The 26,684-nt window shown below is 39.2% G+C and overlaps 1 protein-coding gene across 2 annotated transcripts; it reads right to left on the bottom strand.

Moving 5' to 3' along the window:
• Positions 1-213: 213 nt before the first annotated feature.
• ZNF37A (zinc finger protein 37A) lies at positions 214-25,721 on the bottom strand. Of its 2 annotated transcripts, none has more exons than XM_080823184.1 (5): positions 25,674-25,721; positions 23,641-23,698; positions 16,656-16,782; positions 16,290-16,385; positions 214-4,057 (listed from the first exon to the last, which is right to left on the bottom strand). In XM_080823184.1, exons 2-5 carry the CDS (start codon positions 23,653-23,655, stop codon positions 2,604-2,606), a joined length of 1,692 nt encoding a protein of 563 aa, XP_080679310.1. In that variant the 5' UTR covers positions 23,656-23,698; positions 25,674-25,721; the 3' UTR covers positions 214-2,603. The 2 variants fall into 2 exon arrangements, with proteins under 2 accessions (XP_080679310.1, XP_080679309.1); XM_080823183.1 differs by having other exon boundaries at positions 25,441-25,699.
• Positions 25,722-26,684: the final 963 nt, after the last annotated feature.

Here is a 26,684-nt window from a genome sequence, read left to right as displayed (position 1 = left end):
AAGATGATTCAAGTTCATCTATTTCTTCCTATCTCTGACCTTGAATCAGCCATCACTCCAGAGACTTGGTTCCTTTTTGGGTGGAGGACAGCATTTAGAAATGAGTAGCTTGGCACTTCGTGTGCTGCTTCTGGGGTGTCACTGTGTGTAGGCCCTCTCAGCAGACAGAGACATAAAAGACACATACACAATTTCTTTTTTTTTTTTCACATACACAATTTCTATGAGTTACATTCCAATCTAACACTGCTGTTTTCTAACTTTCCCATTCTCCATTTTTATGAAAGCCTTCTCCAATTTGTCTCCCATCATCCTCAACACATTTTCTTATTTGCTCAATGTTAAATACTACAGCCATGCTGATCATCTTTTCCAACTGCCCTCAATGCTTTGATGCAAATGGGTACCTCACCACAATACCTTTCTCATCCCCCACGGCACACCTGTTCTGACTTCCATTGTAGGAAGGGAAGGCAGGAAAGAAATACAGAAATCACAAGGGAGAAAGGAGAATGTGAGAGGAAGAACTGGCCAAACTGATTTCATTTTAAATATTAAATCCTTGACTCCTCTAATAAACATTACTTGGTCCATGGATATGACTGGATTTTTTTAAATTTAGGATTATGCACTTTAATTCATAAAATATTGGTAACTTTACTTTCCTGAAATGTCTATTACAGGTTTTGGTATCAAGGTTGTACTCAGCTCTCAAAATGAATTAGTAAAGTTCCATCTTCCTTTCTCTGGAAAAGTTCATAAAAGCTTGGTATTCTCTCCTTCTTAAATATTTGGAATAACTGCAGCGAGGCCATCTGTTCTGAGAGTTTTCTTTCTTTCAGGTATCATTTGCAGTTGCAATAAGGTACAATCTACCTTTGGTATAACCTTGCTTTTACTGATGGCATGCTATGCTCACTAAGGGCCCATCCTACAGGCAATTCCCAAATTCTAATCATATTTTCTCAGTACTGAAAAAAAAAAAATCTACTTTCAGCTTCACTTTTCAGGCTCCTGCCCTGTGCTGAGTCAGTCTTCTAAAAATTTCTTGGAAAACCAGTTATGTGTCTGACCTGTAATGTTTAAGAATTTTTCACTCCAGCCCTTGACTGCCAAAAGTACTGCTGGCTTCTGGTCTTCCTCCTCCTACAAAGAGTTTCAGCCTTCACCTGAGCCACGCTCAGTACTCAGGTTCCTCGGTGTGGTCAGAACTGGCAAGTGCTCCCAGGTGAAACAGCTGCATTTTGCCCATGTACTCTCTGATTCACTCCTCTTGAATTTTACCCCTAGTCCTCTTTGCTTCTGCAGCAATAGGCTGCATTCAAATAGATGCTTTTTGTGAAGTTTTTCTAGTTGTTCTCAATTAGTACACTGATCTGCTACAAGCTACTATAGCCCACCCAGGAGTATTATCTCCTTGTGCTTTTTTAAAGCTCTGTATTTAAGAATGTACTTTCATATATAAATGTTTCACATTGCTGAAACTGTTACATCACATATGAAAGGTGTTAAGTACAGGAAGAAATACAGCTGGGTATCGTAAGTCACTCACAACAGGATGACACCCGCCAGGGCAGAAACCACCTATACTCCACAAGCACTTCTACAGTCACTAAGCTGCCTGCACAGCAACTCACCTTTCCCCTTTGATTCACTCTTCCAGAAAGAGCCACTCAAAATCAGTCTGCCCCAGAATTACTAAAACATCCTGCTAGCAAGCTCCTCCTATGTGTGTCACGAGATCTAGAATCTCTCTTTTACCTGGACATCAGAAGGTCCTTTTGACGAATCCTCTCGCTAAAAATCTTCTCTCGTCCTGCATATGCCTGAGCAGTAAACCTCTGATGTGCTTACAACTGCTGGTCCCAGTGTGGTGTGTTTTCACATCTAATACCTTTTTTTCTTGTTTTTTTAATTTCTTTTCAGTGTACCAGAATTCATTGTTTATGCACCACACCCAGTGTCACATCTAATACCTTAAACAGGGGAACAGACCTGGCAATGGGCCAAAGTGTATCTTAACAAAAATGTTATTTCTAAATGAAAATGTTCTCCACATTTCCTAAATTGCTAGAAACACTTCAATTCAAAATCTGATGTATAAGCGTAGATTTTTAACTTAAAGCTCCCACATAGTTAAAGTTTTCTCTAGTAACTTCCAACATCCACCAGATGCTACATCAAGAATGTCACACAAGTCTAATAAAATATCACCTCATAGAAAATGCTTCCCTATAGTGTCCTACAATTTGTGCATTTTCTAAAGCCTGTGGAGTAAAATCTTCTCTACCTTATGAACGCTGATAGAGGTTTCTAACTTACATGTTTTCTTTGATGTTTAGTGAGGTGTGGCTTTGGGCAAAAGGTTCCCTATATTCATTCACCAATAGGTCTCCTCCACTGAGTTTTCTGATATACTGTACGGTTCAAATTCCAACACAAAAGTTTTCTATATTCTATAGCTTCATATCATTCATTTTCTCCCCTCTGTAAGTTCTCTGCTATATTGTGAGAACTGACTTTAGACCAAAGATCTTCTCAAAAATGATTATATCAATGGATTTTTCTCCCCTTTTGTGTTCTTTTTCTATAAACTCTTAACTTCACCCAGAGTGACTTCCCTCATTTATTACATTTATAGGGTTTCTCCCCAAGTGTGTTCGTTGATGTACAGTAAGTTTAGACTTCACATAAAATGATTTTCTACAAACATTACATTGATAGGGTTTTTCCCCCGTGTGTGTTCTATGATGTGCAATGAGCTTTGACTTTACACAGAATGATTTTCCACATTCATTACATTCATAAGGTTTCTGTCTTATGTGAGTCCTCTGATGAACAATTAGGGCTGACTTCTGACGAAAATTTTTCCCACATTCAGTACACCCAAAAGGTTTCTCCCCTGTGTGTCTTCTCTGATGTTCTGTGAAACCTGAGTAGTAGCAAAAAAATTTTCCACATTCAATACATTCATAGGGTTTCTCACCTGTGTGAGTTCTCAGATGCTTGGTAAGAGTTGACTTCTCAGAGAAGGATTTTCCACATTCATTACATTCGTAAGGTTTTTCCCCTGTGTGAGTTCTTTGATGTTTAATGAGGTCTGATTTTCTGAGAAAGGCCTTCCTACATTCATAACACTCATAGGGCTTCTCCCCTGTATGTGTTTTTTGATGTACAGTAAGGACGGACTTAAATGAGAAGGCTTTCCCACATTCATGACATTCATATGGTTTCTCCCCTGTGTGTGTTCTCCGATGTTGAGTAAGAGTAGACTTTTCACTGAAGGATTTCCCACATTCCTGACATTCAAAAGGTTTCTCCCCTGTGTGAATTCTCTGGTGTTTAATAAGGTCTGAATTCTTGTAGAAAGTTTTCCCACATTCAGGACATTCACAAGATTTTTCCCCTGTGTGTGTTCTCTGATGTCTTGTGTGGGCTGACTTCTGGTTGAAGGTTTTTCCACATTCATGACATTCATAAGGTTTTTCTCCTGTGTGTGTTCTCTGCTGTACACCAAAGACTAACTTTTCACTGAAAAATGTTCCACATTCATTATATTCAAGTATATTGTCAATTGAGTGGGTTCTCTGAATTGGAATGAGGTTTGACTTCTGGCTGAAAGGCTGAACACTCTGACGGTCATAAAGAATGGATTCCTCAAAGAAATTTTCTCCACATTCATTGAATTCACAGTGATTCTCTCTTGGATGTGTTCTCTGATGAGCAATGAGAGATGACATATCACAGAAGATCTTCCCATATTCAGTGTACTCACAGGTATTCTTTCCTGTGTAAGCTTTCTTATGTACAACAAAGAGTGCATTCTCACGGAAAGCTTTCCTACATTCACTATATTCAAAAGGCTGCTCCAAAATTTGAATTTTCTGATGGTGAACAAAGTCTTCATTAAGGTGGAGGCCATTCCCATTTTTATTATATTCGTAAGGTATCTCTTCAGAATGAATTCTTTCATACTTATCATTATGGAGCCAATTTCTACCTTTGTTAAACCAACTGAACTTCTTTCTTGAATAGTTTCTACTGTTATTAATTAATTCTGAAATATAAATAGAGTGACAAGGAAGATTAGTTGACAAGGATATGTAGGAGAAATAGAATTAGTTAGGTTCTGGGGAGTAGACAAGCTTAGTTCATTATTACCTCATGTCTTGGTTATGACAACAGTATATACACTTCCAGTCTCACCTCTCTTTTCCATTCTGCACACTAGCAACAAATCAAACTTCTAAGAACTCTAATTCAAAAGGGAACAGTACTATAACCCAATCTCTAATATCTTTAATTCTGTTTCTAGCTCTGATGCACTAGGAATAAAAACACACAATAACACAGCAAAAACAATGAGTGGTCAAGCCATCCTTGCCATAGGATCAGATTTACAGCTCTTTTGATTATGGTATTTTTCCCTTTATTCCATCAGAGTTGTTCAAGAGTGGACTTCTGACCATCAGACCTTCTTCCAGTGTCTTCTGGCTTTCCTCCAACCAAATCTCATCTGATTTAACATTAGCCTTCAATCCTGCATGTGTATGTATGTATATACATACATACATATATGTTATGCTTTTATATCTCTGCATAACATGAAAGCCTACAATTCTAAACCTGATCCTAGAACTTTCATTTACCTGTACATTAATATTTTTTGGTTATGTATACCTGTCTTTACCCCTGTTACCTATAATACTATATTTGTAATGATGTATCATACAATTCTATAGAATGTCAATACTAATACTACTGAGTCCAATAACCTAAGAACTGACAATATTTTTTTAAAGGTATCACACTGAAGCAAACATATTAACCTGTATTCAGATTAGAACCAAGCCATCAATTTACAAATCTAGAATGAATGTTTTTTATTCTTATAAGCCCAGCTGTTTGTCCCCATAATTTGTTCATTCTCATCCATAATCTTACACTCAAGTTGTTCATTCTGTTAGAGATTACAGTCCAAGAATGTTTTTAAAAAGTTGCTTCCCAAATCTACCCAACACTTTCAGCTTCACTTGCTAAGAAAGAAAGAAAGACCAACCTATAACATGGACATTTCTCCAAAGAAAACACATAGATAAATGGTCAACAGACACATGAAAAGATATTCATCACTCATCATCAGGGAACTGCAAATCAAAACCACAATGAGAGGTCACCTCACAACAGTCTGACTGGCTAATATAAAAAACACAGGAAACAACAGGTTGCAAGGATGTGGAGAAAAAGGAACCCTCATGTACTGTTGGTGGGAATGTGAACTAGTGTAGCCACTGTGGAAAACAATATGGAGGGTCCTCAAAAAGTTAAAAATAGAACTACCCTATGACCCAACAACTGCACCACTGAGTATTTACCCTACGAATACAAGCACACTAATTCAAGAGATACATGTACTCTTATGTTTATAATAGCACTATTTACAATAGTCAAATTATGATGGTAGCCCAAGTGTCCATCAATTGACAAATGGATAAAGATGTGGTGTATACACACATACACAATGCAATATTACTCAACCATAAAAATGAAATCTTGTCATTTGCAATGACACAGATGGAGCCAGAGAATATAATGCTAAGTGAATTAAGCCAGCCAGCCAAAGACAAATATCATATGATTTCACTCACATGTGGAATTCAAGAAGCAAAACGAATAAGCAAAGGCAAAAAAAAAAAAAAAAGAGAGAGAGAGAGAGAGAGAAATCAAGAAACAGACTACAGAGAACAAGCAAGATGGTTACTAGAGGGAAATGGGGGGGACAGATGAAACAGATGATGGGGATTAAGTAGCACACTTGTCATAAGCACCAGGTGATATTTTTTTAAGATTTTTTTATTATTATTTATTTATTTGACAGAGAGAGAGAGAGATCACAAGTAGGCAGAGAGGCAGGCAGAGAGAGAGGGGGAAGCAGGCTTCCCGCTGAGCAGAGAGCCCAATGCAGGGCTTGATCCCAGGACTCTAAGATCATGACCAGAGCCAAAGGCAGAGGCCCAACCCACTGAGCCACCCAGGCGCCCAGCACCAGGTGATTAAAATAAAAAGTTAAAAAGTCTGCTTCCGGGGCGCCTGGGTGGCTCAGTAGGTTAAAGCCTCTGCCTTCGGCTCAGGTCATGATCCCAGGGTCCTGGGATCGAGCCCCGCATTGGGCTCTCTGCTCAGCAGGGAGCCTGCTTCCTCCTCTCTCTCTGCCTGCCTCTCTGCCTACTTGTAATCTCTGTCTGTCAAATAAATAAATAAAATCTTTAAAAAAAAAAAAGTCTGTTTGTATAATTTACTTTAACATGTTATAGCAGCTATGCTGCTATAACAACAACGTCTTTGTTAAACACTGAATTTTTAAATATTCAATGCAGCTCAGATTTTTACTCAACTATGTTTCTGGCAGCCATAACTCCACCTATGATTTTCTTCCAACACTCTGAATAGATATTAAGTCAATGGTGTTTAACAAATGGTTTTTATCAGAATTAATGGGAGAGCTTTACCAAACACAAGTTTTTAGGCATCATACTGAAAGATTTAGTGGTTTAATGTCTGTACTTTAAAAACATATATTTCTGTAAAAACCAGCAAATATGGTAAAATGCTAATGAAAGATTTTTTAAAAGCATGTATGGAATAAATATTCATGATATTAATGTTAGTTTTGTTATGAAAATAAATATTTAAATGTTATTAAGAAATCTATATAAACCCCATCAAAAGTGTCCTGTTCCTCCTAACACTTGATGTGTATGAGGAAGATGAAACAAGAATTATAACAAGACATGATTTTTCAGTCTCTATGTCAATGTATACCTGACAACTCAGAGTCTAATGCTTGATGAACTGGCATGTATGTTTGCAAAGAGTTTGTGGTGATGACCTTCTGAATTATTATGAAAATCTGGCTCTATGTGGCTGCATGGTCAAGCAAAATCATTAATAATGTGTAATTCTGGATTATTAAAGAGTGAAACCAAGATCTTTCTCTTTGGAAGAGCAAAATCCTAGGGGTTAGAGAAGTCTCATAAAATACTAGTACCTAATTATATGACCAGGAATTAACTTCCTGATTGGACAGACATGGAAGGAGAAGTGAGCTAAAGTATTCAATGAGCTTGTCTTGGTAAAAGAAATTTGGGATAAAAATTATAAAACATATGTAATGAAAACAAGAAGCCATTACTTGCTGTCATGCACTGTTTCCATACCCTTTGTTGTTTCGGTTTCTCGTTTATAACCTCCATATTTCCTAGTGTACTTTCAACATTATCTTTTCTACCTCTGTTTTTTCAAATTGTGTTTTGATTACTGCAGTGATTTTATTCTTTTTTTTTCCAGTTATTTCCTGTGATATAACATGGCTCATAATACAACTTCTTGCGGTCTTATCTCTTTTAGAATGTCTTATTTGCCTATTTTATGATCTTGCACACCCAAAGCCATTATTTCATTGTTAATTTATAGTAAAAACTAGTGACAATATTTAGGCATTACATGACAACATTCTGCAGGTGAATTACCACTTGCTTATCCTGTCTTCTCCTGTTTCCTGTAATAACTTCAAATATATCTTGTGATGGCTGTTATTGTTATTATTATTATTATTATTATAATTCCCGAGCACTAAAGGAGGTGAGTTTTTCCTGATCCAGGCTTTCCCACGGGGTGAACGGAGAGCCGTATTCCAAACTGGCAAGAATATTTAACCAGGGCACTGCATCCTGTCCCCTATCTTTACTATTCTTCAGCTGAGAGAAGTCTTTTTAGTTTTCTCAAGTATAAAGTCTTTTTCATTTTCTATTACTTCACAGATGGACTGACTGCAGCTTTCCAACACAGCCTCTGCCTGCGAGTCCTCCTTCCAACCCATCCCTCTGCTCCTCAGGAAGCAAGCCAGTACAGAGATCTACCACGACCATGAAAGTCCTTCCTGCTGTTCTAAGAGATCAGGTTTGACGAAATCTGCAGCTCAGCACACACCTCCGGCTGGTATTTCACTGCTATTGGCAACCCTTCCCCTTGTTGTGTCATTTAACTTTCTTCTCGTTCTTTCAAAGTGGGGTTTGATTTGCATCTATTAGTTGTTCTTGTATTCCTTTCCTAAGAAGTCAAGGTTAAAATGCCAACTTTATGTTTCCATCTTCAGACCTGAGGTCCATTTACTTCTCCCTGAAATACATTCTTCTCTTGGCCTCCAGAATATCATATTCTCTCAACTTTAGTCCATCCTCCCAGATTCCTCCAACTGTCCTCACCACTCAGTCCCCCTCATCTTCATCACTTCTAAACCCCTAAACCTTGTGGGGCCCCAGGATTCAGCCATAAGACCATGTCTCTCCTTTATTTATACTCACAAGCAAGAAGATCTCATATAGTTCCCATGACTTTGAACATCTTCACACTGCTGGTGTCCACACTTACATACTGTTACACATAGTTTAACCTCTGAAAGACTAAAAATTTTCTGAAAGAATATATAACTAAAAACTAATAGAGGCAAAGAGTATAATTTTTTAAAAATCCAAAAGGAGTTGTGAAATGAGGAATAAAAGAAGAAAGAAGACATGGTACATAAAGAAAAGAAATAGCGGGGCGCCTGGGTGGCTCAGTGGGTTAAAGCCTCTGCCTTCGGCTCAGGTCATGATCCCAGGGTCCTGGGGTCGAGCCCCGCATCGAACTCTCTGCTCGGCGGGGAGCCTGCTTCCTCCTCTCTCTGCCTGCTTCTCTGCCTACTTGTGATCTCTGTCTGTCAAATAAATAAATAAAATCTTAAAAAAAAGAAAAAAAGAAAAAAAAAGAAAAGAAATAGCAAGACTGCAGGCTTAAGTCCAATCATACCAGTAAACATAAATGGACTACCTAATCTAAATAAGAAATTTTAAATGTCAGACTAGATTTAGCAAACTACTGCTTTCAGTTTATAAGAGACACACTTTAAATATAAGGGCACGGTAAGGCTGACAGTAAAGAATATTAAAGAACATACCATGAAAACTCTAAAGAAAAGAAAGCTGGTGTAACAACGCTAATACCAAAATTAGCCTTAAAGGCAAAAGTATTACTGCATATATGGAGACAGGCACTGCATAATGGTTGAAGAGTCCATTAAAAAATGCGATATTAAAAAAAAACAAAAACGGGATGTAACAATCCTAAATTTCCATCTGCTGAATTAATATAGCCTCAAGAAATAGCACAGTTGGAGATTTTAAAACACCTTTCTTAGTATCTGACAGGACAGCAGACAAAAGACAATCAGAATACAGAAGACCTGAAAAAATACCAGTACAGAACATTATACAAAACAATTACAGACTATACCTCCTTCTCAAGTGTGCACAGAACATTTATGAAAACAGACGGTATTGACAAATTTCAAGCAACTGAAATTATTTTAAGAAACTGAAATTCTCTGTATTAAGTTAGAACTCAAGAACTGAAGGATAACTAGAAAAAATGATTTTAGAAGCAACTCACTTCTCAACAGCCCATGGGTCACAGAAGAAATTCTGAAGGTGGAACCTAAAAGAAATGCCCACAGCAGGCCTGCAGCCTCACCTCTGCCCCAGCCGGGGTCCACACAGCTGTGACTGTGAGCCTGCCAATGCTAAATTAGCTGTTAGAAGTTGCTGCTAAATATGCGCTAAGAAAAAAAAAAAAAAAGGAATTTTTTAAACAGCGTTGTATTGTTTTGTGGCTACTACACCCAAATACGTGGTAGAAGAGAATATGGCGTAAGTTCTAAAGACAATCATCCCCATCGAGGAAAGAAGTCTGTGGGTGAGGAATTTTTTTTTTTAAGATTTTATTTGTTTGAGAGAAAGAGCACACACGCACAAGCAGGGGGAGTGGCAGAGGAAGAGAGAGAAGCAGGATCCCCGCTGAGCAGGGAGCCAGATGCAGGGCTTGATCCCAGGACCCTGAGATCATGACCTGAGCCACCCAGGCACCCCTATGGGTGAGGACGTAGTGTCCCTGTCTAGAAACTTACTGGGCTCCATTGAGCAATGGATAGCGCACTGGACTTCTAGAAACTTAAAATACTGGAGGTAGAGCAAGCCTCCATGACTGAGGATTTTGCCTAAGAGAGGGAGTGTGCAAAGGAGAGAACATGACTAGGGAGGCAGTGTCCAAAAAGAGACTTTGGGAGCTCCCTTTTGGAAAAGTCATTTTGAGCTTGCTAATGAGCTCTTGTTAAAATCTGATGCTTAATCCACTGGAGACTGATGATGGGTCCCAAGCCTGCCGAACCCATTTTTTAGGTAGATAAACTTGGAATCTACCACGGACAAGGTGAAAAAGACTTTTTACAATAAAACCCTGCAAGAAAGGCTTTGTTGGTAGCTCTCCAAAGCCTGGAGTCACAGAGGTTTTCCCTAACTGCCTGCTCTGCTGTAACCTTCAGCTCTGCCAAGCAGATGAGGTCAACCTGTTCAGTGGCAGAACGCTGTGACTATGATGATGTTGGAAGCCCTCTAGTGCTGTGAGCTATGGAAACACCATGGATCCTGGCAGAACCATTCAGGTCATTACCATGGGGGAGGGCTAGCTCTGATGCAAGGACCTGCACACAACCCAAACCACAGAAGCAGACTGTATTCTGACCTCAGGATTCCTGTGGAAGGTACAAGGTGGTGGGGCAGTGAATCAAAACTCAATTTTAACTTACTCTAGAGGATATCTCACCACTGTCGACTTTCCAAGAATGAGCAAGAATGAGTCTATTTGTGCCATCTTCTTCTTGGCACTCACACCTTAGCAAAGCAGACTATTAAATGCAGCTATCCTCAAAAAGGGATGGTCTCAAGTCTATTTACTGGGTATGATTAGGAAAAAGGGGATGCATGTGTGGGAGGGGTGGTAGTATATGCACTTATTTTGAAAATTCAAGATCTCACCCTGAACACTCCTCCCGGACATGACATATCTCTTTCTCCTGTCAGCAACTCCAGGCCAAGAGGATGGCCAAAAAACAGCTTCAAGGATTAGAATTAATTCTGTTTAAACTGTGTAAAAACATTTTTCTTTTAAAGGGCTTTGGTTCCCTTGCACTCAGACCCTCGAGATGGAAGTTCTGGTGGAGAGTAGAGATGACTGGAAAAACATGAAGTTACAGTTACCGATAAGATACACAGATTTTGGGGCACCTGGGTGGCTCAGTTGTTAAGCATCTGCCTTTGGCTCAGGTCAGGTTCCCTGCTCAGCAGGAAGCCTGCTTCCCCCTCTCCTACTCCCCCTGCTTGTGTTCCCTCTCTGGGTGTCTCTCTATCAAATAAATGAAATCTTAAAAAAAAAAAAAAAAAAAGATACACAGATTTTTAACAATGGAAGTAAAGCAAAAACTCTGACACCTGGGAAAGTGAACCTTTATAACAACATGGGGACAGAGTTGTTGCTCATCTTCGTCCTTCCAACCTATACTTGGAGTTCTCCCAGAGGAGAAATGCCTCTGCTGCCCTCCCTAACTGCCATCCATCCTGCTTCACCCAACTACAAACTGCAGTGGATCCCAGGCATTCAAACTGGCAGCTGCTTCTCTCATGCGTGCTTGATGCTCTGATCAAAAGACAGAAGATAACAGTCCCTATCTTTTCCCTGCGGAACACCTCCAGGTGTCATGCACACCACAGAGACCTGGGGCGGTTGGAATGGATCATGGACAAGCAGGACTGTTTGGAACTGACTGACTTAAGGCAGTCCCTCTGAAAAGACGACAAAATCAAAGATTTGGACTGGTGGGGGTGGGGATTCTAAAGCTCACCATACAGTGAGAAGTCATGCTAGGGGCCGGGTTTGGGGCGGGGGGCAGGGGGTGGTACTCCTAACAACTGAAAGATCTTTCTTTCCAGGTGTACCCTCTGGGATTGTGCTTTTGTGTGTGCATGTGTGAAAATCAGCCACTAATTTGCAATCTAAGTGTGATCTGCAACCAGGGGTGATTTCCAGAAGCTTTCAAGTATTTGAGGAAATATCCGGTAGTGCAACAGACCTCAGACATGCCCTCTGGGAGCAGGTTGACCTATACTACGGTTATTAGAAAGTGGTACAGAATCTGTTCCTGTCTTGAGCTGAAATGCTTCATGACCCTGCCTCAGCCTGGAAGGCATTCAAGTCAGCTTCAACTGGCTGGCCAGAGCTCTATGGGTAACAGAATGTGCCACAGACTTCTTCCTTGTAAGCCAAGGCAAAGTCTGGGCAAAATGCTAAGACAAACTGCTGGCCCTGGTCTGGTCCCCTGGGCCCGGTAAAAAGGCAAACGGAAATACCTGAAGAGCATCTAGCTTTCTAAGACACATCTTGGTGGCTAAAGACTAAACCAAAATGACTGAAGAGTGGCATGTACACAGAAAAACTGGCCAGAGATCAGAAATAAAATGAGTGGTTGTGTGGAGCTGTAGGGAAAATAAATTTTATGTTTCTGCACAGCTAGGACTTTTTCAGCAAATTTAAATAAAACTTGGAGCTTAAGGTAAAAGAATGAGGCTTGGAAAGTAATTTATGACTAATTAGATAGGGACAGACTCCAGAAAGACTCACATTTCAGTGGGGGTACCAGAACCAGGAGCCCTGGTGACATCCTGGGTATAAGGCTGGAGACACTGGTCTTCTCTCTCCTCTGAAGAAATTTACTCATAGTCCAAAGGGTAAAGTGTGAACTCAGGATCCTTTCCAAGGCAGCAAAGGTTTTCCTCCCTCCTTTTAAAATGGTAGGGGGACAACTAACTCTCTCTTCTATAGAAACACCCAGATTCGTTTTATCAGTATTTTTCACCCAAAATACCAACTTTGTATATATGTGTAGAACACCTGATTTCTGTCTCATTGCTCCAAGAGTAAGGAACTGAGGTACACTGGAAGCACAAAGTTGTTACTTAGTTTTAAGTAAATACTAATTCATCTGCTCTGTTCCAGAAATCTCATGTGTTGTACTTATGGTAAAATTAACAAAGATAAATACTAAAAATTTAACAGTCTGAAATTTAAAATCTCCACCAAAAGATAACCTCAGACCCCAGAAACTTCACAGGTGAAAACTTCCAAACATTAAAGAATAACATAATCTCACATAATATCATCCACAGAATAGAAAAGTGTATTGAAATGCTGCTCAACTCATCCTACGAAGGTAGTAGAATCTTTTTTTTTTTTTTTTTAAGATTTTACTTATTTATTTATTTGACAGAGAGAGACACAGTGAGAGAAGGAACACAAGCAGAGGTGGTGGGAGAGGAAGAAGCAGGCTTCCCGCTGAGCAGGGAGCCCGATGCGGGGCTCTATCCCAGGACCCTGGGATCATGACCTGAACTGAAGGCAGACACCTAACGACTGAGCCAACCAGGTGCCCCCAAAAGTAGAACAGTCTTCAACCCCAAACCTGAAAACATTATAACAAAGGCTAATTACAGGATAATAAGTCTCATGAACACACACACACACACACACAGAAAAATCCTACATAAACTAGCAAAAAGTCAAATTCAGAGATTATGAGAGCAAAATACATTATGACGGAGAATGTATTTCAGAAATATCAGGTTGGCTTAACATTGGAAAATTAATCAAGATTACTCACCATATTAACAGAATAAACATGAAAAATCATGATTATCTCAATATATGCAGAGAAAGCTTTTGACAAAATATTCATTCATGATTCAAAAAAAAACAATAAGGGGGAGCACTTCAGTGGCACAGTCAGTTAAGCATCGGACTTGGTTTTGGCTCAGGTTGTGATAGGGTTGTAAGATCGAGCCCCGTGTTGGGCTCCCTGCTCAGCGTGGAGTCTGCTTAAGACACTCTCACTCCCTTTCCCCACCATGCACATGCTCTCTCTCTTTCTCTCTCTAGAATAAATAAATCTTTAAAAACAAAAACCCTCTTAGCAAACTAGGAATAGAAGAGAACTTCCTCAAAATGATAAGGCACATTTATAGAAATCCTTCAGTTAAAATCAAGATTAATTCTAATAGTTTCTTCCTGAAGTCAAAAACAAGACAAAGATGTTCACCTTCACCACTTCTATACAACATGCTATTGGCATTCTTAGCTAGTACAAAATTAGGAAGGAGAAGTAAACTTGTCTTTATGCATAGACAATTACTGACCTAAAAATTTTTAAGAAAACTATAAAATAACTATCAGAATAAGTAAACTTAGCACGATTGCAGGATACAAAGTCAGTGTGTGAATACCAACAATTTTTCTATACACTAGAATTAGATGCCAATTCTCTCCAAAATGATCAATACAACCCCAGTAAAAGCCCTAAAAGAGGAGGTATAGGGGTATGGGTGTGTGTTTGTGTGTGTGTGTGTGTGTGTGTGTGTGTATTTGTGGAAACTGACAAGCTGATTCTAAAATTTATATGAAAATGCAAAAGTTCATAGGACCATAGCACTGTCTGTAATATCTGGAAACATAGAAATTATTTTAATATATTTTGTAGATTAAAGATATTCTTGGCAACATTCTGTATTCATGCTATAGCCAAGCAACCTTGCAGAAAACAGCAAAGCTAGAAGGCTAACACTGCCAGATGTCATGACTTATAATTAAGTTATAAAGATAAAAGATAATAGTATTGTCAAGAAGATGGATAAATGGAACCTTTATAAGACAGCCAATAGGGGCACCTGGGTGGCTCCGTTGGTTAAGCAACTGCCTTCAGCTCAGGTCATGATCCCAGAGTCCTGGGATCAAGTCCCACATCAGGCTCCCAGCTCCATGGGGAGTCTGCTTCTCCCTCTGACCTCCCCTCTCATGCTCTCTCACTCTGTCTCTCTCTCAAATAAATAAAATAAAATTAAAAAAAAAAAAAAAAGACAGCCAACAGAACAAAACAGAAAGCCCAGAAACAAAACCACAAATATATGTTCACCTGATAAATGACAAAGATAAAACCATGATTCAGCAGGAGAAAGGACAATCTTTTTAACTGTCATCAGAAGTCATCAAGAAAATGGTAAGACAAGGCTTATATAATTGATAAAAGGTACTATCAATACATACATTTGCCAAAGATTCATATTTGGAATCTATTTTAAAACTTCTATAATTCAATAGAAAAAGACTAATGGTCCGATAAAATATAGGCAAAAGACCTGAACAGTTAACTTTGCTAAAGAAGATCCAAATAGCCAACAAACATATGAAAAGATGCTCAATATCAGTCATCAGAGAAATGAGAATTAAAGCCTAATGAGATAACACAACAAAATGACTAAAATGGCTAAATTAGACTGACAATACCAAGTGCTCACAACAATAAATGGCAATTAAAGCTCTCATACATTGCTAGTGACAATACAATTGAGTACAACGTCTTCGGAAAATTATTTAAACTAAAAAGTACTGTAAAGCTAAATATGTGATCACTCTACCCAGCAAGTCCATTTCTGGTCACACATCTAACAGAAGAGTTTACATCCTCCTCAGAAGGACACACACAATAATTTTTATAAATGTTTTTCAAAAACCTCAAACTCAAAACAAGTATGTTTCAAAACAAATATGTTTCAAATATGCATCCTAAATATGTTTCAATAACATAATAAAGACATAAACTCTGTGACAGTCACAGTGGAATGCTACACAGCAATATAAAGCAATAAACTAATCATAAACACGATGTGAATTTCTCATAGACACAATACTGAATCAAAGCAGCCAGATACTATACACACACATACACACACCCACACTGTGTGTGTATACGTATATTGTATATACACACATATATATAGTAAGAATATACACACATATATATAGTACATGTGTATACTTAAAGATCTATGTATTTAACTCTATATAATTTATTCCTAAGGAGGAAAACAAAGATAACATTGTGTATAAGTGACATTGGGAGATACTGGATGATTGAGTGACACTAAATATTTGAGTCATGTCAACATGCTACTTTCAAAGGTCCAGAGCCTCTAAAAAGTGATTCTTTTTTTTTTTTTTTAAAGAAAGATTTTTTTATTTTTTTTCTTAAAGATTTTATTTATTTATTTGACAGAGAACACAAGTAGGCAGAGAGGCAGGCAGAGAGAGAGGAGCAAGCAGGCTCCCTGCTGAGCAGAGAGCCCGATGAGGGGCTCGATCCCAGGACTCTGGGATCATGACCTGAGCCGAAGGCAGAGGCCTTAACCCACTGAGCCACCCAGGCGCCCCTAAAAAGTGATTCTTAAAGACCATTTCAATGGCCTTAAAGCTCTCAACTAAGGCTTTGTGATCTAATTTCCTCCTAAACTCCATCTGGCTCATACGTACTCACTCACCTGGGTCATTCTGGCTCAGGAACTCTTCCTCTAATATCCACGGCTCCTCTCCTTGCTCCAACTTGAGGATCACTTCTGGTTTAGGAATGGAATACCCTGTGAATGAGAAGTGTCTGACTTGGGACAAACTGGATGAGTTTCAGGGCCTCTGAAGGTGGAGGACATTATAACTCAAAGACTATACAATTAAAAAAAATTAATCCCTGTTATGAGGGAAAAGAAAACAAATCCCTTCGGATAGTCAAAAGGTCATCCTTGACCTCCAAATTTCAAAACTAAATAATATATTCCAAAAACTCTGCAAGTTTCTGTAAATAAAAAAGACACACATACTGGGGGTCTACGTGAGAAACAAACACTACCTACCCACTGAGACAAGGTGGCTATAGTTCTCCAGCATCACATCCCTGTACAGGGTCCTCTGAGCAGGGTCCAGGTGCTGCCACTCCTCCTGAGTGAAGCCCACAGTCACATCCCTGAATGACAATGATCCCTGGAAAAGCACATTTCTGCTCAGTCTGAAGTGGTCAAAATCAAGTGAAATGAAAAAAAGAAGTTCAAAGACCAATTCTTGGGGGTATAGCTCAGTGGTAGAGCATTTGACTGCAAAGACCAATTCTTACCATTTTTTACTGTTGAAAACTGGCCAGAAAATGTTACTAAGGACCTCTATTATAGAGCTTCTTTTGTGTTATACTTTGTGAGTTCAAAAAAAAAAAAAAAAAAGATCATAATAGAAATACCATTGGTGAATTATTTTGTTATTTAATACAAAAAATCTGAGTGCCCACATGTACCAGTAACTGCCCTAGTCTCTGAGAATTCCAAGTTTAATAAAATACTCTTCCTGGTCTTAAAGAAGTTATTCTCACAAGGAAACATACAAAAATATAGCTACCATAGGACTTAAAAGAATCTACACCATATACACATGCAACAAAGACACAATTCATAAAGGGGTTCTGTGCAAGTTCCCGTGCTCTGAGGACCAAAGCTTCTGATCACACGGGTGCAAAGAGGCACACAGCCACTTAGTGCATTTCCCCAGTTGCTGCAAGTCCCCTTCAATTTGTGTTTCCCCCTTTTCATTTTCTCCTCCTTCATTCTTTGCCTTTCCCCCTTTAGGAACCAGACACTGAAGACCAAGACATTAAAAAATAACTGCATATACTAGGAGAATCAGAAAGTGATGGTGCATACCCAAGGACAGGCTCAGAAAACACTAAGAAGACATTAAGTTTACACATCAGGCTGATCCTTGGCACAGAGACAGCCTACAACAATCAAAAGATAAATGAAAATAAACAAAATCAGTAAGAAAATATGGCAAACATTGCAGAACGGGAAGAATCTGATTTCCAGAGTTACCACATTATTAAGAGTCGAATGCCCAGTGTTCAATCAAAAAAATCACAAGGCATACAAAGAAACAGGAAAATATGGAACCATAAAACTCTAGGAAAAACACAGGTGGTAAGCTCCTTGACACAGGTCTAGGCAATGATTTTAGATTTGACACCAAAAGCAAAAGCAACAAAAGAAAGAATAAATAAATGGGACTACATCATAACTAAAAATTTTTATACACCAAAGAAAAATCATCAACAAAATGGAAAGGCAACTTACTGAATAGGAGAAAATATTTCCAAGTAATGTATCTAATAAGGGACTGATATTCAAAATATATAAAAGAACTACCAAGTCATTTTTTAAAATTAAAAAAAAAAATCTGATGAAAAACTGGGCAGAAGATCTGAATAGTCTTAATTCAAAGAAGACATACATATGACTAACAGGTTTATTTAAAAGATGCTCAACATCATTAATTATTAGGGAGATGCAAGTCAAGACCAAAGTGGTATTACCTTACACCTGTTAGAATGGCTATCAGAAACACAAGAAATAACAACAGGCACTGGTGAGGATATTAAAAAAAAAGAAAAGGAACCCTTGTGTGCTGTTGGTGGAAATGTAAATTGGTGCTATAGAAAATGGTATGAAGGCTCTTCCAAAAACTAAAACTAGACTATCATATCATCCAGCAATTTCACTTTTGGGTATTTAGTCAAAGAAAATAAAAACATTAACTCAAAAGGTTATATACATCCCCATGTTTACTGCAGCATTATTTAAAATATCTAAGATATGGAAACAACCTAACTGTCCACTGATAGATGAATGCATAAAGAAACTGTGGTATATCTATACAATGGAATATTATTCAACCGTAAAAAAGAATGAAACCCTGCCATTTATAGCAACACGGGTGGACTCTGTGGCATTATGCTAAGTGAAATAAGTCAGTCAGAGAAAAAGACAAGTACCATGTGATCTCTCTGATATGTGGAATCTTAAAGAAAATACTCTCATACAGAAAACAAAGTGGCAGTTGCCAGAGGTGGGGAGTAGAGTGGGTGAAATGAGTGAATTCTTTTTTGCTGTTGTTTAAATAAATTATTTTAAAGAGAAAACTACTGACCAATATCCTTTATGAACACTGATGTAAAAAATCCTCAACAAAATATTATCAAACAGAAGGATTATAATATACTACAAAGCTATAGTAATCAAAATATATGGTACTGGCACAAAACAAGACACAAAAATCAATGGAACAGAACAGAGACCCCAGAAATAAACCCATACCTATATGGTCAACTAATCTATGACAAAGGAAGCAAGAATAAAGACTGAGAAAAAGACCGTCTCTTTAACAATTGGTGCTGGGAAATCTGAACAGCTATGTACAAAATAACAAAACTGGGCCACTTTCTCACACCATACACAAAAATACACTCAAAGGGGATTAAAGGTTATAAAACTCCTATTAGAAAACATAGCAAGTAATTTCTTTGACATTGGCCATAGAAAGATTTTTCTAGATATGTCTCCTAAGGCAAGGGAAACAAAGCAAAAATAAACAATTGCAACTATAAAAATGAAAAGATTTTGCACAAATGAACCCATCAATGAAACAAAAAATTTACCCAATGAATAGAAGAAAGTATCTGCAAATGATATATCCAATAAGGGATTAATATCCAAAACATATAAAGGGCATATACAACACAACGCCAAAACAAAACAAAACAAAACAAACAAAAAAAGCCACTGATTAAAGAAGACATACAGATGGCCAACAGACACATGAGAAGATGTTCAACATCACTTATCATCAAGAAAATGTAAATCGAAACCACCTCACACCAGTCAGAGTGCTTACTATCAAAAAGAAATAAGTGTTGGTGAGGATGTGGAGAAAATGAGATGCCTGTGTATTTTTGGTGGGAGTGGAATTGGTGCAGCCAATGTGGAAAACAGTATGGAGTTTCCTCAAAATATTAAAAATAGAAATATCATGTGATCCAATAATTCCACTTTCTTTGGGTATTTATCCAAAGGAAAAAACAAACAAACAAACAAAACTAATTTGAAAAGATATATGCAGCATATGTATGTTTACTGCAGCTTTATTTACACAGCCAAGATACAGAAGCAACCCAAGTGTCCACTGACAGATGAATGAATAAAGAAGATATGGTATAGAGACACCATAGAATATTACTCAGCCTTAAGAAAGAATGAGATCTTGTCATTTGTGACAAGATAGGAGGACCTAAAAGGTATTGTGCTAAGTGAAATAAGTCAGACAGAAAAAGACAAATACCATATGATTTCATTAACATGTGGAATCTGAAAAACAAAACAAATGAACCAATAAACAAAATACAGATCCATAAATACGGAGTACAAATAGTGGTGCCAGAGGGGAGGTGGGTGGGAGACTGCTGAGAAAAAGGATTAAGAGTTACAAACTCACAAAAGATATAAAATAGATATAAGAAGAGTTATAAAATACATAAATTATGGAGATGAAAAGTATAGAGCAGTAAATAAAGTCAATAATACTGTAATCATGTATGGCAACAGGTAGTGTAAGCACTGACTAATGTAAAGAATTGCTGAGTCAGTATGTTGTACAACTTAAACTAAATAAAACTGTATGTTACACTTCATTTAAACTTCAATTAAAAAATAAAATAAAATAAAATGGATTATATGCATGACCAAGTAGATCTATTTTTGGAATCCAAGGATGGTTCAACATACAAAAATCAATCAGTATAATACACCACATCAAACAATGAAGGAAAAAACCACATGACCATCTCAATTGATACAGAAAAAGCATCTGACAAAATTCAACAATCTTTCATGATAACAACATTCAATAAAATCAGAATAGCAGAGAACTAACCCCACATAATAAAAGCTATGTATGCAAAAAATACAAGAAATTATACTCAATGGTGAAAGGCTGAAAGCTATTCTTCTAAGATCAGGAGCAAGGCAAGGCTGCCTGCTTTCATCACTTCTATTCAGCATAGTACTGGAAGTTCTAGTCACAGCATTAGACAAGAAAAAGAAATAAAAGTATTCAAACTGAAAAGGAAAAAGTAAAGTCATTGTGCAAATGATATAATCTTATATGTAGAAAAACTTGAAGACTCTACAAGAAAAGCTGTTAGATCAACTAAATGAATTCAACAAAGTAGCAAGATATGTCAACATACAAAAATCAGTTGCATTTCTACAATATGAATAATAATAATAATAATGAATAATCTGAAAAGGAAATTACAAAAGCAAATCCATTTACAAAAGCATCAAAAGAAATTTTAGGAATTAATGTAATCAAAGATGTAAAAAAAGATTTGCACAATGAGAACTATAAAACAGTGCTGAAAGACATAAAAGATGACATAAATAAATGAAAACACATCCCATGTGCATGGATTAGGAAACTTATTGTTAAAATGTCAATATTACTCAAGGCAATCAACAGATTCAATGAAATCTCTAGCAAAATTCCAATAATATTTTTTGCAGAAATGAAAAATATTCATGCTAGGGCGCCTGGGTGGCTCAGTGGGTTAAAGCCTCTGCCTTTGGCTCAGGTCATGATCCGAGGGTCCTGGGATCAAGCCCTGCATCAGGCTCTCTGCTTGGCGGGAAGCCTGCTTCCCCCCCTCTCTCTGCTTGCCTCTCTGCCTACTTGTGATCTCTGTCAAATAAATAAATAAAATCTTAAAAAAATATTTCATACTAAAATTCATACAGAATCTAAAGAAATCTGAATATCCACAACAATCTTGAAAAAGAACAAATCCAAAAGGTCTCAAAAAGATGTCTGTACACTCATTTTCATAGCCGCATTGTTATTCATAATAGCTAAAACATGGAACAACTCAAGTGTCCATGGACAGATGAATGGATAAGCAAAATGTATATATACATACAATAGGATATCACTCAGCCTTAAAAATGGAAAAAAGTCTGCAGTATGCTACAACATGGATGAATCTTCAAGATTCATGCTAAGTGAAATAAGGCAGTCACCCAAGGACAAATACTACAGGATTCCACTTATATGAGGTACTTAGGGTAGTCAGAATTATAGAATCAGGAAGTATCATAGGAGTTCCCAGAGGGGAGTTATTGTTTAATAGGTACAGAATTTCAGTTTTACAAGATGAAAGACTATGGGGATGAATGGAGTGACAGAAGCACAAGAATGTGAATACACTTACCACTGAAGCATACACTTAAAAAATGTTTAAGATGGTAAATTTTATGTTATGTTGTATTTTACCACAATAAATAAGAAAAAAAAGTGAAAATGTACTGATAAGTACTACAACATGGATGAACCTTGACAACATGCTAAGTGAAGGAAGCTAGACACAAATGCCCATATAATGAATGACTCCATTTGTAGGAAATACTCAGAATAGATCAGTCCATAGAGACAGAACACAAACAGCTCGCTGCCAGGAACTGGGTGAATAAGAGAATGGGGAGAAACTCCTTAATGAGTAACGGGCTTTATTTAGAATGATGGGAATATTCTGAAACTCAATTAAGGTAGTGGTTGCATAACACTTTGAATGTACTAAGTGCCACTGAACTGATCTGGTCACTTTAAAATAGTTACTTTTGTATGTGAATTTCACCTCAGCAGATTTTTTTAAATTATAAGAACAGGGGCGCCTGGGTGGCTCAGTGGGTTAAGCCGCTGCCTTCGGCTCAGGTCATGATCTCAGGGTCCTGGGATCGAGTCCCATATCGGGCTCTCTGCTCAGCAGGGAGCCTGCTTCCCTCTCTCTCTCTCTTTGCCTGCCTATCTGCCTACTTGTGATCTCTCTCTGTCAAATAAATAAATAAATAAATCTTTAAAAAATAAATAAATAAATAAATAAATTATAAGAACAAAGTGTGGAGAATAAAATTACAATGAAAGATGAAGGAGCTAAAACCATGTATCAGTAACCACAACAAAATCAAAAAGTATAACAAAATTAACACAACAAAATTAACACAACAAAATTAAAAGTATAAGGTTTCCTTTTGGTTTGATGAAACTATTCTGGAAGGAGAGGGTGGTTACGGTTGCACAACATTGTGAGTGTGTTAAGTGCAACTGAGTTCTACAATTTAAAAAGGTTCAAGTGTGAATTTTGTGTCGTGTATTTTACCACAATTGAAAGAGAAGAGTCACTCACCAGACTGCAAAAGTTAAGATACTGCCCAATCCCCAGGACTGTCACAAAAGCCTATCTCATCCTACTGATTACCCTGGATCACTGTGGTCTGCCCAAACTCGCTCCTTCTTTGACAGCCAGGAGCCCTAATGCTGGCACAATTCATGTGCAATTCAACTTTTCCTCTGAACTGGACAAGAATTACTCTATGCCCACCACTTCTTTTTATCATTGCAGGACTGGAAGGTACATAATGCCACCAAATGAAGCTTATCAAAAAACTTTCTTATGTTCTGGTTTCAAAACTCAGTAAGATCACAAGATGTGATCATTTATCTACAAGGCCTCTTTGCCCTACTGTAGTAGAGGTCAGCAAACTGTAAACAGTTCTGGCAAATGGCCACGTAATAAATATTTCAGGCTTGCCAAGCTACACAGTCTCTGTCACAACCACTCAGCTCTACCCCTATAATATGAAGCCAGCCACAACCACAAATGAATGAGCATTGCTGGGTCCCAGTAAAACTTTATATAGACCCTGAAATCTGAATTTCATACAATTTCCCATCACAAACTACTACTCTTGATTTGTTTCTCAACCACCTAAAAGTTCATAGTTTGTGGGCCATAGAAAAATAAGCAGCAGGCTGTATTTGGCCCATGTACTGTGATCTGTTGACTTGTGCTCTGCATTTTCCCTGATTTCTACTATTTCATTTCTACTATTTCATATGAAGGTACAGACATTTTATAAACCCCACATATAACAATCTCTGTTAGGCAAAACTGTGAACAAATGAACAGCTCACCTGGGATGTGATCATCTTCTGCTGGCCCTGAAGAGTGTGGATAACCGTGAGGGTACAGCTGAGAAGGAAAGAACCAACATGAGAGATGCCGTCAGCCTGAAAAACTCCACACAGCTGCTGGCAAAACACCCCTGAAGCAGAGATGCCTTGAGAAAGGGCAGAAAGGAGGACAGGAAGGGAGGGAACAGCCCATGCACAATTCCATGGTGCTTGGACACACTAGTTTTTAAATGTAAAAACATTTGTTTTCAGGTTATCTGGCTGGCTCAACTGGTGGGGCAACCAACTCTCGATCTTGGGGTTGTAGGTCAGAGCCCCATGTTAGGTGTAGAAATTACTTAAAAATAAAATCTTTAAACAATTTTTGTTTTCTCCTGATTTACTAACAATGTATGCTCTAAAACAGAAAAAATGTAAACAACACAGTACACTAAATAAATTAGGAAAAGCCAAGGCATGGAACATAATGCTTTCATTAAAACTGATGCTAAGCAAAAATATTTCAAGTTATAATGTTCATTATAAACGAGAGAATCCTACTAGTTTCGGGGAAAAAAAAAAAAAAAAAGGATGGGGCTTTAAGGGCTGGTCTTTTTCCAAAGGGGGAGGGAAGAGTTTGCTTTAACTCAGTTTCAGGTTCTCAAACATATCTATGATTAAAAACAACAAACTGGTTCTGACTTATCTGTCGTCAAGGCAGAAAACAGGTGCCTGGGCCATCAAGAGATTCTATGTCTGCTCTTGTTTCTCCCACAACAAAATGCATGAGTAGGAGCAGGTAAGTGAAAGAAGACCCATTTCCTTCCCACCCTATCCCAGCCCCATCTTTAAGCAGAGCACAAACAGACAAGCCTTAAAGACCTTCCCTGCAGTACCATCTCGGATTCTATCAGATCAGGACAGAGGGATGGGGCTAGCTGTGCTGTAGTGAGTCAACCACTCAGAATCTGGGAGTGGAGGAAAGACGAAGGGATGGAGGCAGCAGTTTGCTTCTCTGTGGCTGCTAAGCCCTTCCTTCCACATGATGCCCCACGGTTCTCCAACAAGCAGCACCTTCTGTTCCTGTTGCCCTACCCTCCTCCCCCAGCCACAGCTGACATCCCTCCTGAAAGCTGGCCAAATACGTCCACCATCACCCCGTTTGCCAGAATCTGGTTACGAACGTGGTTCTGGCAGGAGGACCCAAACTGCTTCAGGCTGAGCAGGTCTTTGCCCCTTCCCCTTTCACTCTGGATCTCTACTGAGGTCTGGGCCAACTGACTGGCGTCTTAGGTGGGGTCCCTGCTCCTGGGCTCCTCCTTCCTCCCTCACAAGAGCTGCCTTGTTCCAGGAAAACCGGGCATAGCCAGTTGGAATCCCCATCCAAGATCTAAAGCTCTTGGACCTTCCCGTCACCCTCAATCACAAGCTGGACCTTCCGTAAACGCCAAGTGCAGCTACTGAGGTCACAGGGAAGGGTGCAGCGGGTGAGCGGGGCCCGGATGCCTCCACTCAGGTGCCAGGCTCACAGGTTCTCCAGAGACAAGGTCAGGGCTCCTGCAGCTGTTTGCTGTTGGGTCTGCCTCGCGCCCAGGTTTGATGCGTGGCAGAGGATGAGGCAGGGCATCTCCACCTGCTTCTACGCCACCTGGGGCTCGCTCTAATCACCTCCCGGGCTCTGCCCGCGGTTGCCATGGGGACGCTACAGTGACCACAGGTGGCTGGGAAGACGAAGAGGAACCGTGAGTGGAGAACAACGTTCCCCCCAAAAGAGAAGCGCCCGGCCACGAGCGCCCCGAGGCCGGTTTCCGCCGCTCTTACCGAGGCCTCGGTAGAGCCCTCACGTCGGAGATGAAAACACCAAGCTTCGCTCGGTAACAAGCGCTGCTGGGTCGCGCTGGTTCGCATTCGATGCATGAAGACGGAGCAGGACTCACCCCGAGCTCCAGCACCAAAGCCTCTTCCTCCGTCACCCGCCCCTCCCGCGGGAGCCTCCCGTTTAAAGGGTCACCCACGCCCAAGCCCCCGGGGCTCACCGGCCGCGCACTCCCCACCTGCGGCCGCGCTCTCAGCCGCGGAAGCATCCGGGACGGTCTTCTCGCGAGGCCGCGGCCGCCGACGCGAACTAGAAGGGAGAGGCGCAGCGTACATGCGCAGAAGGCCCGGAGCGACTCCCGCGTCCAGCCACACGGCGCACACCAAGTTTCCCAAATACCTGCGCCGCCCGGCTGGAATACGGCTTGCAGACTTGGGGGACGTTGGGTAGAACTGCTTGATTTAGCAAATAAGGTATAAGCAGGGGACATACTGGTAACACAGTTTTATTTTTTAAGATTTTATTTATTTGGCAGAGATCACAAGTAGGCAGAGAGGCAGGCATAGAGAGAGGAGGGGAAGCAGGCTCCCTGCTGAGCAGAGAACCGATGCGGGGCTCGATCCCATGACCTAGGACCATGACTCCACGGAAGGCAGAGGCTTCAACCCACTGAGCCACCTAGGCGCCCCTAGTTTTATTCGTTGTTTACCCGAAATTTTTAAAGTATCGAAGTACATACCTATTTCATTAATATTCATTAATAGATGGACTCTCCTAGCAGTTCCTTGTTCTGCAGAAGGCGCTTGCAGAATTTCTTCCAGAGATAGTCTGTGTTCCGTTTACATTGTAACGTATCTTAAACAGTAGCCATGTTTCTCTCATTTCGTTTTGTCCTTCTGGACACACCCGATTTAGCATTATGTGTGGCATGAAGTTAACACTGGGAATTGCTCTTCAAAATCTGATTGCAGAAATCCGTAATACCATCTTTCATGACATAATTTGCCTTTCCCATTCTTGAAAATTACATTGGCTCTCTTGATTAATGACTTTTAAAAATGTCCACTGACAATAACTTTTTTTGTCTTTACCAATATTTCCCTTCCTCTTTAAAACGACACATGACAATTCACTTGTTCCCATGCTGGAAAAGCACTTAGTAACATTTATGTAAAAAAAAAAAAATCAAATTCTTCAAGACATGAAACTCATTTCAAAAGACAGTCATGGCAAGTACAATGATGATTAC

Source organism: Martes martes (genome assembly GCF_963455335.1).
Source record: "Martes martes genome assembly, chromosome: 14".
Lineage (NCBI taxonomy): Eukaryota > Metazoa > Chordata > Mammalia > Carnivora > Mustelidae > Martes > Martes martes.
The sequence above is the reverse complement of the archived record's forward strand: the minus strand, read 5'-3'. Positions and strand labels throughout refer to the sequence as shown.

Coding starts and splice junctions, on each gene's coding strand:
- ZNF37A (XM_080823184.1), bottom strand. Junction 16,386..16,655: donor TAGCCACCTTGTCTCAGTGG/GTAGGTAGTGTT, acceptor TCTCATTCACAG/GGTATTCCATTCCTAAACCA. Junction 4,058..16,289: donor CCTGAGCCAGAATGACCCAG/GTGAGTGAGTAC, acceptor TTTATATTTCAG/AATTAATTAATAACAGTAGA.